Source organism: Lineus longissimus, chromosome 2 (genome assembly GCF_910592395.1).
Source record: "Lineus longissimus chromosome 2, tnLinLong1.2, whole genome shotgun sequence".
Classification (NCBI taxonomy): Eukaryota; Metazoa; Nemertea; class Pilidiophora; order Heteronemertea; family Lineidae; genus Lineus; species Lineus longissimus.
This window is the reverse complement of record NC_088309.1, coordinates 8,296,718-8,310,856: the sequence shown is the minus strand read 5'-3', so window position 1 is coordinate 8,310,856 and position 14,139 is coordinate 8,296,718. Positions and strand designations below refer to the sequence as shown.

Genomic DNA, 14,139 nt, shown 5'->3' with positions numbered 1-14,139 from the left:
CACAGTGTGACTGAGTCACATTTCTGTGAGAGACAGCAGTGCTGTCCTGAATCTTATGACCTAGAACAGGGCGAGGCAGTGGTGTAGTCTTCTCACCTCTTGATAACATCATGACAGTCAAGAAAGAGGCAACAAAATATTTGCCTTGTTTTGTAAGACATAACTGAAAGTAGATGACTGCACATGCAATACTAGCATGAAGCAAGCTGGGGGAAATAATCAACTGTGAAGACACTATTAGTACATGTATTACCGTGAGAGTAGTTTATTTCAAGTCGGGAAGCTTAATTATTCTTTCATGCAATTATAATAATGACTAAACTAATGGCAATCTTTATCAATCCAAGGCATATTCTTCAATGGCTATCTGTTTCTGAGTGTAAGAAGAATACTTTAAACCCATCGGGGACACAGCACCCAAAGATATGAAGTGCACCTCTGTACTGCTACAACTCAACCCAAAACAGACAAAATGCTGCCTTCAAAAAGTCCTTGCTCCGAGTCAGAGCAGCATTTTAATACAAAATTACAACTACCCAATTGAGATTTTAAAGAAATTGATAAAGAGTGCCATTAATCAAAGTTACAACTTCAGAATCAGAACCAATCAGGTCCTGTGCTCTGTTTGATATCATCTCGATTTTCTCTCCGTTCCTTTGTAATAGCAGCCGCCTCACCATGCTTCCTTGCCCTCTGCGCAGTTTGTCTCGCTTGCTTTCTCTTTTCCTGGCTTTTGACCCGTGCCCGGATCACCTCTGGAGGAACGCTCGTCCGAGACGTACCAACACTGTATGTTTGTTTCAGGAAGTGGGCATTCGTATGCTGTTCTTCATCACGGAAAGGGCGGAAAGCCTTATTGTCTATTTTGATATCATCAAGATCAAAAGTGTCATTTTCATCATCAGAATTACAAGAGTTCTCACCATTTGAATTTTCCAACACATCTTTTGAATCTAAAGTTTGCTTTTCATCACTATCAGTTCTCAAAGTCATTTCACTTAGTCCACTAATACATGCATCTGTCGTCTGAATTTGTCCTTCGTTGGATGGATCTGGAATTTGTGCAAGTTCAGGTACATTATTGTCCTCTTCCTCATTTTCCTCCTCCTCCAGATGACCACCAGCTTCCTCTTCCTCATCCTCCGCGTCAGCATCAGGCCCATGTCTCAAACCAAAGTCATCAATAGCCTCGTCAAATTCGTCTGCAATTTCTTTCGTGAAGCCACTTGCAGCCACTTCTCTATCAAGTGTAGACTCTCTCCTTCAAGAACAAAAACCAAATTTAATTGCCAAGTCAAGAGAGAAGATTCCATAAAAGGCATGGTTTATTTGTGTACAGTGTAAATTCCTATGGTTTGAAGAATAGCCAAGGTCCAAACTATCATAGGAGACTGTATTCTGGGGCAGAAATGGGTTAGAAGATAAGTTCAGGCAATACTTACTTGATGTCTGAAAAGCTTGGGAATAGTTCACTCTCATAATGGAATCGTTTGGCAAAGAAGTCCTTGATGCACTGAACATCACGGTTGAAATACCTGAAACGGAAATGAAAAGTATTGGAATTATGAGATCATCATTTGTTTTTAAATGTCCAGAATAACTTATAAACCACTTATTTTACAGTCTTGCTCATGCATTCATGTGTAGACTGATGAAGCTGATGATGTCAACATAGGGGGACAATAGGGGCAGATCCAGGATTCAAATGATGTCACTCCACACTCAGAATCCTTGTCAATTTCAAAGATATTTTCATGGTTTGATTTTAAGATTTTTCTGGGGGGAGACTGGTTGGGTCTTCATTTGATCTTCCAATGGTCAAGGTGTTTCCCCCAAAGTTTTAAATACTTATTGAGCAATGACAGAGAGACTTGACTTCCCTTAAAACCATGACACTTACCATTCAGCATTGATGTGTGATATTGAGACCATTTGAGGGAAATCAAACATGGTCACCCTGTCGTTGTTATCCAGCATCAGATTGAACTCGTTAAAATCACCATGAATGAGGCCACAGCGAGCGAGCTTTACGATCAGTTCCATCAACTCACTGTACAGTGAAGGAGGGTCTTTCACTTCATGGATCTGGCACCTGAAGTATAACAGGACAATATCATTCAACAGCATGTTATGATTAACAGTATGTAAAGGGAGAAGGAGGAGACAGATTGATCATGACCTTGACATCTAATACAATTCTGACAAATTTAGCACAGTTGTCACCATTGGTAGTGTATACTTACAATGGGTGTCCACCTAGTAACTCCATGACCACTGCATGCCTGTTATATTCCACAGGTTTAGGTACAGGGAAACCATTATCATATAATGCCTGCAAAACAGCAAAGATTGTAAAGCATTGGCTGAATTTTTTTTTATGAAAGGTTGCCTCATGATTTTTAATATTTAATAGTGGTAAAATAATTACTAGCTGATTTTTTTAACCTCTGAACTAAATGATAATTTTATGTGATAAAAGTTGTCAATCCTCCTCTCTTACAGAAGTGAATGTCACACAGATAGGTAAAAATATTACTCCAGTTTACCTTCATGTAAGCAAATTCCTTCATTGCAGACAACCGCGACAAATAGATCCAAGAACAAGATTTCCTGCGCTGGTGGTAGTCTCGCTTGTTTTTCAACTGGCGGAATGACGTGCGACCAAGTCTATGAAGTTTGAGGGCAAACTGTTCATTATCATCATTAGCAACAATGTACAAATCTGCAAAACAAAGAGTACTTTACTTCCCTGCACAGCTTCTTCCAGTAAATGCAATGGAGCAGTCCACTTTAGAAAGTAGGGGTGTAAAGGTTCTAAAACAGTAGTGCCGTAGTGTCTTTACTGGTTTACAATAGTTGGAATATGTGACCAGTCACAGCAAAACCAGGCGCATGTCGCACAGAAGATGATCCTAAATGACACCAGGAGATAATGGAAGAAATAGGTGTGCTCGTATTTCACAAAAGGCAGACAATAGAGAAATGAACAAACAGTCCGTCTCAACCTGCCAAGCTCAGAGCGACATGCGCCTGATTTTGCTGTGACGGGTCACATATGTCAGACCTACTGGCCTTAATGCGCACTACCCAATTTTGTATTAAAGATAGTCTTGATAAAAGAACACTTGAATATATCCTTCCAAAATCATACATGGTAGGATCACCAATGATTTAAAAGGCACCTGATTACATTTTGCAAGGTCATAAAATGTACCTGATTCCTTGCCAACACCAATCTGGTTACCAACAGCAGCAACCACATCTCGTTGTGTCAGCACCTTGAGGGCAAGATAGTCATATCCACTGTTGGTGAGACGATATCCATCGGCTGTAAAAGGTGAGAAGGACAGTTTTCAAAAGTGATCATCGCCAAAATATGGTCGATAAATTTGAGAAGCCCTCCTGCTAAGCCCAAAGACTATGACTTTAAGGGGGTAGCCCTGAAAACTAAATTGGCTCTACTTCATTTTTTTTTAAAATTTCAATTAGATCTACTCGGTAGCTCAAGTCAATCTCTGATAATGATCATTAATATTTAAAATCTCATCAAATCTCACCTCTTTTTCCAGCCTTTTCATAACACACCAAACAGTGTTTTACAAGCTCCTTCAACACTTTATGGCAGCCTCCATGCTTAAGTCCAGCAATAGATGCCACAAGGGGTCCTGGGACTAACTCATGATTCTTCATGCCCATCTCAACCTGAAACAATATGAAAGTTAGCGAAACTTTATCACCGCCATGCGCCAAAATGTTCCAAGTTGTTAGTGATCATAACTTGCATTGAGGAGATTGACCTTCCATAAAAATATTCTTTCTAGGCTTGGCCATTCACAGTGAGTAAGCATTGGGAGTCGGCAGGCCCGGGGCCGGGGTGGGGGTTGGGCCTTGGGCGGTAGGCTTCTTTCAGTAGAGTATCACTCAGTATAATGAGAAGAGAAGCGCGAGCCAGAATGAGAATGAATTACCAATACCAGACTGTGCCCTACTGATGAAGTGATCAGTTTAAACGTACATAACACGTAATGTGATTGTGGGATGCCGTTGGTAGTACATGTCCTAACAGATTCCCACTCTTACAAGATCATGAAGCTACAGGGCCGTATTTAACTTTTTTGTCCAGGGGGGGCAGTGGGATAGATCGCCGAAGGCGACCTGCATGCGCCGCAAATCCCCCAGAAAAATTTGAAAATAAAAGGTCTGAAATGGCATTTTCCTGGCATTTGGAAGTGTGAATCAATAGTATTTTTACTCTAAAAAAGGACCACTTTTATGAAGTATTTTACGAAAATACCACATTTGGACAGAAAATGTTAATTTTCATAGTTTTAATTGTGCAGGATACTGTTAACAAGCAATAACAAGCTAGTCTTTACCTAATGTTGCATCATTGTGTATAACCATAGAAGACCAGGGTCAGGGCACTGGACTGGTCAGATTATAAGGGTTGCACCTGAGTTGATAACATCTGCTATCCATATGCTGCTATCATGCTGGTAAAGCTATGGCTAAGATTAGTTTATCTTTTTATTACTGTCTGAAAATTTTTTTTTCAACATTTATTGCACAGGGGGGGCAGCTGCCCCCCCTGCCCCCCCTCTAAATACGGCCCTGAGCTAGTAAAGATGACACCGCGCCCGGTGTTTTTTTATGGAACACCCTTTACATTATCCTTGGGAAATCTGGTGGCTCTGACACGATTTTAGTGGAAACAAAATTATGCTTACAGCTGTGAGTACTCTAAAGTCTTCTTTGGAGAGATATCTCAACAACGTTACATTCAGCTTTCCCATCGTGAAAATGATTTTGACAGAAATCGAGTTTATTTGACCACTTTCTACAGGCACGTTTTGACGCGATTTGTTGTATCATCGATCCACACATCGAGAAATGTCGGACTCGCTCGGAGGTCTGGTGACCTTGGCTTGTACGCCATCTGGGGGGATGTTTGTAATGACGCTGTAAAAGCATCTTGACCCTTCAAGCCTGGATCCACTCCGCCAACCCGGACTCCGGTATTAGGGGAGGTAACGGACCAAGTAACTTGAAAGCGTTGTAAGGAGCGTATTTTCTCATGTACCATATCATCAATTTTGACACCATTGATTGAGCAGACGACATATTTCGAATTTCCCGCCCAAAACATAGCCTATTGCCAATTTCAGAACGCCCAAAACGCAAATGTCTTTAATGTCAGGTGATAAGATAAAATTCATCAACACAATTATGTTCGGAGAATCGAATATATTCGTTTATCATGCTTCCAGCTGCTTATTAGATTTTTTTAATATTTAATTTAATTGGGTGAGGAGCTGGCCACGCAGGGGCGGATTTCCTGGCCGTATTTTCGTACTTTAGCAGCCGACGCAAAGTAAAATTACTTGAAAACATGTTTTATTTGTGTGAACGCGATGCATTTATTTGTCATTCCAACCAATGTTCTCATGACATACGATTTATTGGCACAAACATGCAGATTATTGCTGGAAACGAGTAAAAGTACCGAAATACCCCAACTGCTGGTGGCGCCTCCTCGCGATTGACCCTTCCAAACAAAGCAGATTGAGAATTCAAGATGGCGGTGAACCCCCACAGCTTGTGATATTTCCCAATTTCATTATAAAAAAATGGGCCATAAAGACTACTGCTGTGTCCCTGGGTGTGGGAACCGACGTGAGGACAAATCTGGACTTTCGTTCTATTCAATTCCCCTAAAGTCCCATGAACGTTATCAGGCCTGGTTGGACGCAATCGGCCGGGGATCGGACTGGTTACCCACCCCACACACAAGAATCTGCAGTGCCCATTTTGTGGGAGGAAAAAAAAGCAATATTCCACACAGTGCTTCGTATACCCCGACACTTTCTCTGAACCTTGTGCAAGAGGGGGATAATGTTACCCCCAAAAGACGAAAGAGGCGCTCTGATAATGACTTCAAAACAGAAATGGGGAGGCTTAGTTCTAAAAGTGATGAATATTTCCGAATGCCTCCAACAGAGGTCCTGACTTCTCCTCTTGAAGGCCTGCTTGACCTCCCACAGCAGGTAAGCCCAGTGAAAGCTAAAGTGAGGAAAGGCCTGCCGTTTGGTACGTCACCAAACTCGTTATTACACCGTACAGATGTGAATATTGCCAATTCGTTGATATCAAAGACGGATGATGATGGAGGCCTCCAAATGTCCTCAGTTGTGGAGACAAGCAATGCTAGCCTAGTGCCCGTCACTATCAAAATTGAGCAAGGTATGGGAGTATCAAGTGCAGCTGCTGTCAAGAACAGTGCCACCTCTACAACTGGTTTGTCAGCTGGTGGAATAGCCCATACCAATACATGCAATAAAACCTCATCGTCTTCGAAGACGGGAACAGTCTACTCAGTTGGTTCCCATGTCCAGTTAAATGTGCCAAATCCTGCTACAGCATTTTCGATATCTAGAGCATCAAAGGTCACCAGTCCAGAAAAGTCGGGTACAACATCTATCCAGATTCAGCAGCCGACAGACGTAAGAGGAAATGTGGCAACTACTATCCTTACTCCAGGAGGATACAGGACAGTGGCACAACTTCTGCATGAGAAGCGAGTTGTGACTAACCCAGAGCAAAGTGTAAGACATAGTTTTTGGCAGTTACAATCTTGGTGTTTCAGCATGCCAGGTTCCCCAATTCCCAGGTGAAAACATAACATTTTAAAGTTCGATCAGGTCAGTGTAAGCAAGGGAGGATGTTGGCATCAACTTCATTGAACTTTTAAAGACATAAAGATAATCATGCAGTGACACCTTCCTTGAATAGAAATAAGATTTAACATGCTCCAGACATGCCAGACCTCCCGTCCATCAGTCTATCAGATGAGAAACTGTTTCAAAAAAGGATATCATTTTCCCTTTTTATTGAAGTAATGAAAATGTCAATCTCTTGTCCAAACAGTCCATTTGTCAATCTCGTTATTGCAGTGTACTCAACTGGCAGTGATACTTTGTCAGAAAATAACCTTCCAAAATTTTTCAGATTTGTAAAATTGAGAGCGTAGCTGGTGGGGTTCTTCCAATTGAGAGCGTTGAGAAACTGATTGCCGCTCAGCAAGCTGCCCAGCAACGCGAGCCAATCTCTACTACGTGGAAAGACGTGAGTCACATGGATCGAATATTTAAAGACCTTGAGAGATTCTGGAAGCAGAAGATGTACACAGATGTAATGATAAAAGTTGAGGAGGAGACAATTGAGGTCAGTAGTCTTTTTGTAATTCTTATGGTTGTGACTATGTCTTTGGTGAGCTCCTACCCTGGAGAGATTCTGTACCAGAAAGTATTCACAACTGTGATGATAAAAAATGAGGAAGACACACTTGAGGTAATTGGAGGAAGTCTGTCTTTGGCTGTTCCTTTGTCTCTGTGGTATGGTTGTGACTATGTTCCTTGCAGTGATGATCTTCAGCAATTGTGATGATAAGACAGAAGAGACAGTTTTAAGGTATTAAAGTTTAAGGTGAATTGTCTGCGATATTTACTGGGTTTATTTTGGTTGTGACTTTGTCTTTCATGATTTTTATGGTTGTGACTATGTCTCTGATGAAGATTGAAGTTTGTATTATTTAATTTTCAGGCACATAAACTGGTTGTTGCTGCTTGTAGTCCATACTTCACTTCTCTCTTGGCTTCCCTTCCTGATGGTTGGTATAAAGAAGACTTATTCTGGTTGTGGTTTTTTCCTTAAAAGATCTCTTCAAAATGGAAATTATAAGCACCATGGAATCTCTTTCCATGCAACACAGCAATGATTCGAAGTATTAGCTACATCTTTCTATTATGCCAATGGTCATTGTACTCAGCTGATGAAGTAACAGTAAGTAGTTTGTTGTTTTTTTACCGTCGCCCACCATCATTGTCAACCTGGCTTCACTGCGTTCCCTGAAGGAAATCACCAAAAAAATCCGGTCTTTGGTCACAATTTGTATCTGATTAACAATATATGTCTTTTTCAGCTGTTATCACTATTCACCTGCCCGTGAAGAAGAATGCCATGAAATGTATCCTGACCTACATGTACAGCGGCCTGTTGAAACTTGAGGACACCACAGTTCACGATGTAGCGCAAACGGCCAAACTCCTGAAGATGACCAAGGTTCGTATGCTGTGTGAGAAATTCATCGAGCAGCATAACCTGAACAAGCGCGTGCCTTGCAGTTACAGTGTGTCTGTTCAGAAAATGATGGAGGATGGAGCAGCAGCAACAACAACAACAACAACAGCATCCTCTGGTATGCATGTACTTAATCGTGTCGCAGCCCGTAAAGTTGGGGACAATAAGGGTGAAAAGTTAAACACTAAGTCACGTAATCTTGATAATAAAAGTATGGTTCAGGATGAGTTGGATGGAGAAGATTCTCAGGGAGAGTGCATGGATGATAATTTGGTAATTGATGAGGATGCTGATGATAATGATGGTGATGGTGACGGTTGTGGTGAGGCCATGGATGAGGGGTCATCCGATGAAGTCAAACCGGAACTAAAATCGGAAGAAACTGGTGACGACAGTGTTACCGGTACTCAGGACTATGAAAATTTGGATTCGATTCTTGATCAGATTCAGGCCGATGAGGTTAAAACTGACGGTGCCGATGTAGGGGACTTTATCAGTAAACTGCTGAACGTCCATGATGAGATTAATCCACAGCCGGGTTACCCAGATGCATCAGATGATGATGAGGATGAGAAGCCTCTTGCTTTCCTGAAAAGAAAGAATAGTTTGGAGAAGAAGCAACAGGGTCCTTTCTCGCACCTCTGTTCCATTTGCGGTTGGCGATTTCCATCTGAGTTAACTTGTGCGAAGCATATAGAAACGCGACATACGGGAGAGATGAATGGCAGTAAGGCCGCCGATTTTATTCAGCATGGCCGGTACGACGCAGTGCGTGGTGAAAATCGTATTTACAGTATGAAAGAGACTAATGAAGAATCGGACTTGAATGATTCGATGCTTCTGAAAAAAGAAACCGATTCTCAAGATGCAGCAAGTCAGGAAATGGGCCCCCTTGATGGTATAGCAACCACAATATCGTCTCATGGTGGCAAGCCGAAGTTAGCGTATGTCTGCTGTTATTGTGCATCCAGGTACCCAAATATAGAGTTGTGTCGCCAACATACTCTGAGTTGCGAAAACAAATTCAAAATGCTGGGTCTGCCAAAAAATGTCAGGGAAGAGAAGGATCAAACTCCAAAAAAAGTTCAAGTAAACCCGTTGATGCATGGATGCTCTGAGTGTGATTTCACCACTGCGAACAAGCGTTACATGCCGTTCCATATGTACTACAAACACGACCGACCTCTCCCAGATGAGTTGAGTAAGATCAACTGTGGGATCTGCGACCGGAAATTCCCTTCGAAGCAAGCCCTGCGCGAGCACATCAGCGTTCACGAAGAGGGTGGTCACAATTGTAAATTCTGCAACAAAAGCTTCAAGTATTCCTCATCTCTTCGCGGCCATATACAACACAAGCATTTAAAAGAGAAAGTCTTCGCCTGCCCAAAATGTCCGCACCGTAGCAAAACGGCAACTCAGCACAAAGTTCATTTGTCGATGCATGAGCGTCAGAAGGTGTTTCCATGCCTCCATTGTTCTTACCAGGCGGTCACTCGTAAAAATCTTGATATTCACATCTCCCAGAAGCACCCTGGTCCACCTGCTGCTGAAACTGGTATGACAGTCGAGGAGGCAAAATAGCCCTGTATGCATTCAAATACAATTTATCTAAAAAAAAGTTTCGAGTACATTGTAGTAGGTTAAGGTAAACTGAGTGAAAGCTGGCTGAGCTACATGTAGCCCTGTCGTTGTTCACATACTTGAGAACTCGAGCACCGGAAATAGAACTCGAGGGGAAGGGCTGGCTTTTTCCAATTGACCTCATGCCGAACCAAGTGTAATGGGTGATGACATGAAGTTACCACTTTGTTCTCTAAACTTACCATTAGTGGTAAATTTTAACAGATGCCATTAACTGCCCCCTTTAAAAGCTACACTTTAGGTAGAATATGTAGACCAAATTTTAATATACACATTATGTCTAGATTTCTATGTTGCCATGTAATTTCATTCAAATTTTTTCTTATAGTCTTTGAATCTTTGTAGGATTTTAGGGTGTTGCGACTGTAGCCATTGTTCGGAGACACTTGACTTTGATTGTAATGATTTCCGTTGGCCAAGTCCCATTCGTAGCTGATACTGGTATACATGGTGTAATTTGTTGAGGGAATTGAAAACAAAGAATTTAGTTACCATAGGCAGAGTATGGTTAAGCAACCCTGATTTGTGCCATTGTGCAAGGTCTAAAGTGCCCTTAAATGGAGATTTTTGTTGCAGGAACCTGCAATAATTGTCACTGTGATAAGTAAAAAAAGATAGTTTATCTTCGGAAAAAACATTTGCTCCTTGTGTGATCTTTATCGCAAGTTGGCCGCATCTTGTTGACAGCACCTGCAGATGAGAGATTTTTTCACATGGTGATAATTATGGCATGTCTCTGTGACAAAATACCCTTGTTTGCGGGGTGCTTTAATGCACTTCAATTAATGCCATTCTGTGCTCTGTAAAACTATGCCGATTATGATTTGGCGCTGTTAAATTCTTGTTACAATTACATTTAAGCTAAGAAATGTATTTAAAATGTATTTATTTATGAGCAAGTGGCAATATATTTCATATTGTATTATTGTGCTAAGGGCATTTTTGACCAGAATTTGATCTTGAAATGATTATTGTTTCCATTGTCAATAAGAATACAAACAAATCAATTACTATTGCCTTGGAAGTTTCCATATGAGTTCCATTTTTTTCTGGTACAACTTCAGCCTTAAAGACACATTTTGAATTATTTAAATGAAAGGGAGTTCATATGTAAGTGTTATTGAATTATTTGAAGGTTGTTATAATTGAAACCTTGATCATGGTTATTGAGATTTTTTTGTTGAGGGGTCTAATTGGCTTTCTCTTATATGCCTGTTCACCAGGAAATGCATCGTATGGACATGGTGTACATCAGTGCAATATTAAAAACACAGGCATGAATCCAGGGGTGGTGCAACTGGGCACTCTCAATTACATGTGCAGAGCATCCTTGCAGCCAGAGTTTTTGATAGGCCCTCTCAAGCAGGTACAATAGCACCTTTTTTCTGGCATATTTTTCATTCCACCCCCAATCGCTGGTAGTGGTATACCTTTGTATACACAACCCCATACATTTGTATACTGATTTTTATGTATCTTCAGCAGTGTATGACCGAGTTTGGTGTTTGAGTAACCGCCAGCTGAAAATCAGGTGCTTACTGAAAGATTGGGTCTATTTGTCATATGCGGGTCAAAACACCCCTGTGTGTCACACATTTTCTGGTACAGGGATGCTCCCACTTGTCATCGAGAATGACCCCCCCCCAAGGCCCTACACATTACAATTGTATAGATTTCATATACTGCTGAAAGCAAGACCAAATTGTATTTAGCATGTTTCTTATTGTTTGTTATCATCATTTAGAGTTCCTCCTATATGTTTGAATGAAATCTGTATTATGTATATTGATAATTTATCATGTGCTGCAATGCATGTGTTATGTATAAACTGTAGAACCAGATTCAGTATGCAAATGAATAGGCTTTGGATATGATAGTACGCTTGGCTCTGGACAGGATGACCAGACTCCTAGATTTTTCTAAATTGTATTCCAATAGTCCAGTACAATTTTATCCTTGTGTAACCATCTTTCATGTGGGGTACCAATGTAGTTAGCCCGAATTTCCAAATGCAAAAATCTGGTTTAAAAAGACTTTTGAGATTATTTTATTTGACTATGGTGTTGTGGAAGAAAGTAAAAATAACAGTGGTGAATGGTGAATGGTGAATTCTTGGAACTCGCACCGGAGAAGGTTAAACAGTGTCACATGTAGTTAGTCGTTGTCCTTGAACACAGTTGACGTTAGCTTTAACATGCAATATGCTTAGCTTTAACTTCATATTATTTTATATCGTTATATCCTATCAGCAGTAAATAGTGCTTTATAATTATAAAGAACTTTATGCATATTCCATAGACTATAAGATTCAAGTTCTTGAATGTTTTGTCAAATTCAATTTTTACCAAATTCGAGATAGTTTTTGAGCACTTCTGTATTGTGCACTCTGTATAGTATATGATTATGAATAAGATTCACTTGCCGTTTTTCCAGGTCAAACCTACCTCGACTATGAGTAGCCGCCAAATTATTGTTAGATAAACTGCTTTGCATATTCCTGTCTATTACATTGGGAGCAGTTTGTTGATAAATGTTTGTCTACCTCATTGATAGGAATGTCCTTGTATTCCTTGGACTTGGAGTCGGAATTTTTCCGTCAGGATTTTTTCTGCTGCTGGCCCATTCGTCCACTTAAAACCTCGCCAACCTAGTCATATAGGCTAAGTATGGAAATAACATTTTGATGATGATATTTGAGATTCGGAAAGGTATACCTAATAAGCTGTGTCTTCTCTCACTGCAAAATTACTTATTTTTTCATGGTTTTGTGATCAGTAACGTTTAAGGTCCGATGTGATGAAATATTGGCAATGGACAACCATCTTCCATCTGAAATGTTCCAAGCTCAGAAGAACATGGTATTATCTGCACCTCTTTGATTCCTATAGCTATATGGCTACATTTTCTCAGGAGTTGCGTTGTCATATTGTGTAATGATTCAAGATTCTGGTGTGATGTAGAGAAGGAACAATAAACTGTATTCCTCCATTCGAGTGCAGCACTGATTGAAAACCTTGCCGTTGGTAGTTTAGATTTCATTTTCTCTCATATTTCTATCAAATATCAAGCAAACAAGTTGTTTGCTGAAGACTGATGAATTTGTGTTTCATTTTGTAGTCGTGCACTATTTGGGCATTGAATTTTCTTTGAGGCTTTGTGCAAGTGTATTTATATTTTAGTTCTAAGTGTAGGTGGTTGATTCTTAAGACATATTTATGATGTTTATTTTCCATGTTCTCTCTTGGCCACGTATTATGTAATAAGATAGAAGATGGCCCGCCATATTGTATGATTGCGTAATTTCTTTGTCTCTAAAGACTCCTTCCATTTGTCACATAAACCAGTATGGAACCTTGTTTTGTAATGTTGACCAACATCAGCATGATCTGTAAAGCTATAAAGATAAAATCAAATCCTCATTTTACGTGTATAGGAGTTTGAATATATATACTCTTGCTGGGGCAACCCTGATGCAGAAATATACACCTTATGATCAGAAGCTTTCTTCATGTTCTTGTCAAATCTATTTTTACTTTGAGCATCGTGCATATTTTATTTTCCTCACAATTTTTTGGGTTGGAAAGGGGAAAGAAATTTTGTAAGCCACTTGAATAAAAATCATTAAAATTAAAGTTATTTTACAGAAAGTATGCAATTTGCAAAAATAGATGTTACCAAAGTTTGTGGTTTGAGCTTTATTCGAATCAGAGGAGCCATATATCTTCATTTGGAGAGTCGTTCTATAGTTAGTATTGGGTTATTAACTAATTAAGCAGATTGTTTTTATTTACAGTATAAAAGTGCATGATTAAAAGTTGCAATTAGCTTTAAAGGTCAGTAAAATTAAAGGGATGATTGTTAAAATATATAGACTATTGATTGTGCTATGTAGAAGTTTGTTTGTCACAAGCAGACTGTATTTACCTTGTAAATGTTTTGTTCTTGTAATGAAGAATTCCCAGGTGGATTGAATAACGAAGATTACTCTGATGGCGTAAGATTTCCTCTAGGATTTTCATATCTGAAAATGGATGGAGGAAGACCATCCTCATCCAGAAAAAAACCAGTCATGAACAGAGGCAGGGTGGAGCCTCCAACTGCCCGACACCTACAGTCAAATTCGAAAATCCGAAAGTTTTCAGTCAGACAGAGCGACCTCTTTCAGTTGGTGTAGGGAGGAAGTCCTCAGGGTAAGGACGAAAATATATTTATAAGAATAAAGACAGTGTAGTTACATTTTACACATGTCCTAGCCTATTGCCATCCTAAAAGAATCTGACACGTTATTACTTTAATTCAAGAATAAATAGCTTCTTATTTATGTCATTTCACTTCCAAATTATTTGATTGTGTTGTTCTTCG

General features: G+C 40.0%; 2 protein-coding genes across 2 annotated transcripts; one reads left to right on the top strand and one right to left on the bottom strand.

Annotated features, from left to right (window-relative positions):
• Positions 1 to 246: 246 nt before the first annotated feature.
• Positions 247 to 4,868, bottom strand: LOC135483625 (serine/threonine-protein kinase RIO2-like). The gene is made up of 8 exons (XM_064764605.1): positions 4,728 to 4,868; positions 3,558 to 3,702; positions 3,215 to 3,328; positions 2,547 to 2,722; positions 2,244 to 2,332; positions 1,901 to 2,092; positions 1,443 to 1,535; positions 247 to 1,261 (listed from the first exon to the last, which is right to left on the bottom strand). The coding sequence occupies exons 1-8, from the start codon at positions 4,791 to 4,793 to the stop codon at positions 598 to 600; spliced, it is 1,539 nt and encodes a 512-aa protein (XP_064620675.1). The 5' UTR covers positions 4,794 to 4,868; the 3' UTR covers positions 247 to 597.
• Positions 4,869 to 5,582: 714 nt separating this feature from the next.
• LOC135482505 (zinc finger and BTB domain-containing protein 17-like) lies at positions 5,583 to 13,199 on the top strand. The gene is made up of 4 exons (XM_064762578.1): positions 5,583 to 6,602; positions 7,006 to 7,221; positions 7,600 to 7,666; positions 7,979 to 13,199. Exons 1-4 carry the CDS (start codon positions 5,628 to 5,630, stop codon positions 9,715 to 9,717), a joined length of 2,997 nt encoding a protein of 998 aa, XP_064618648.1. The 5' UTR covers positions 5,583 to 5,627; the 3' UTR covers positions 9,718 to 13,199.
• Positions 13,200 to 14,139: the final 940 nt, after the last annotated feature.

What these genes read in the sequence shown, in the direction of transcription:
- LOC135483625 (XM_064764605.1), bottom strand. Translation starts at nt 4,793, where the DNA reads ATGGGAAAGCTGAATGTAACGTTGTTGAGATATCTCTCCAAAGAAGAC. An exon ending in AGGAATTTGCTTACATGAAG is followed by an intron (nt 2,333 to 2,546) that starts GTAAACTGGAGT and finishes GCTGTTTTGCAG; the next exon opens with GCATTATATGATAATGGTTT. An exon ending in TTACTAGGTGGACACCCATT is followed by an intron (nt 2,093 to 2,243) that starts GTAAGTATACAC and finishes GTTATACTTCAG; the next exon opens with GTGCCAGATCCATGAAGTGA.
- LOC135482505 (XM_064762578.1), top strand. Translation starts at nt 5,628, where the DNA reads ATGGGCCATAAAGACTACTGCTGTGTCCCTGGGTGTGGGAACCGACGT. An exon ending in TTGAGGAGGAGACAATTGAG is followed by an intron (nt 7,222 to 7,599) that starts GTCAGTAGTCTT and finishes TTTAATTTTCAG; the next exon opens with GCACATAAACTGGTTGTTGC. An exon ending in CTTGGCTTCCCTTCCTGATG is followed by an intron (nt 7,667 to 7,978) that starts GTTGGTATAAAG and finishes TGTCTTTTTCAG; the next exon opens with CTGTTATCACTATTCACCTG.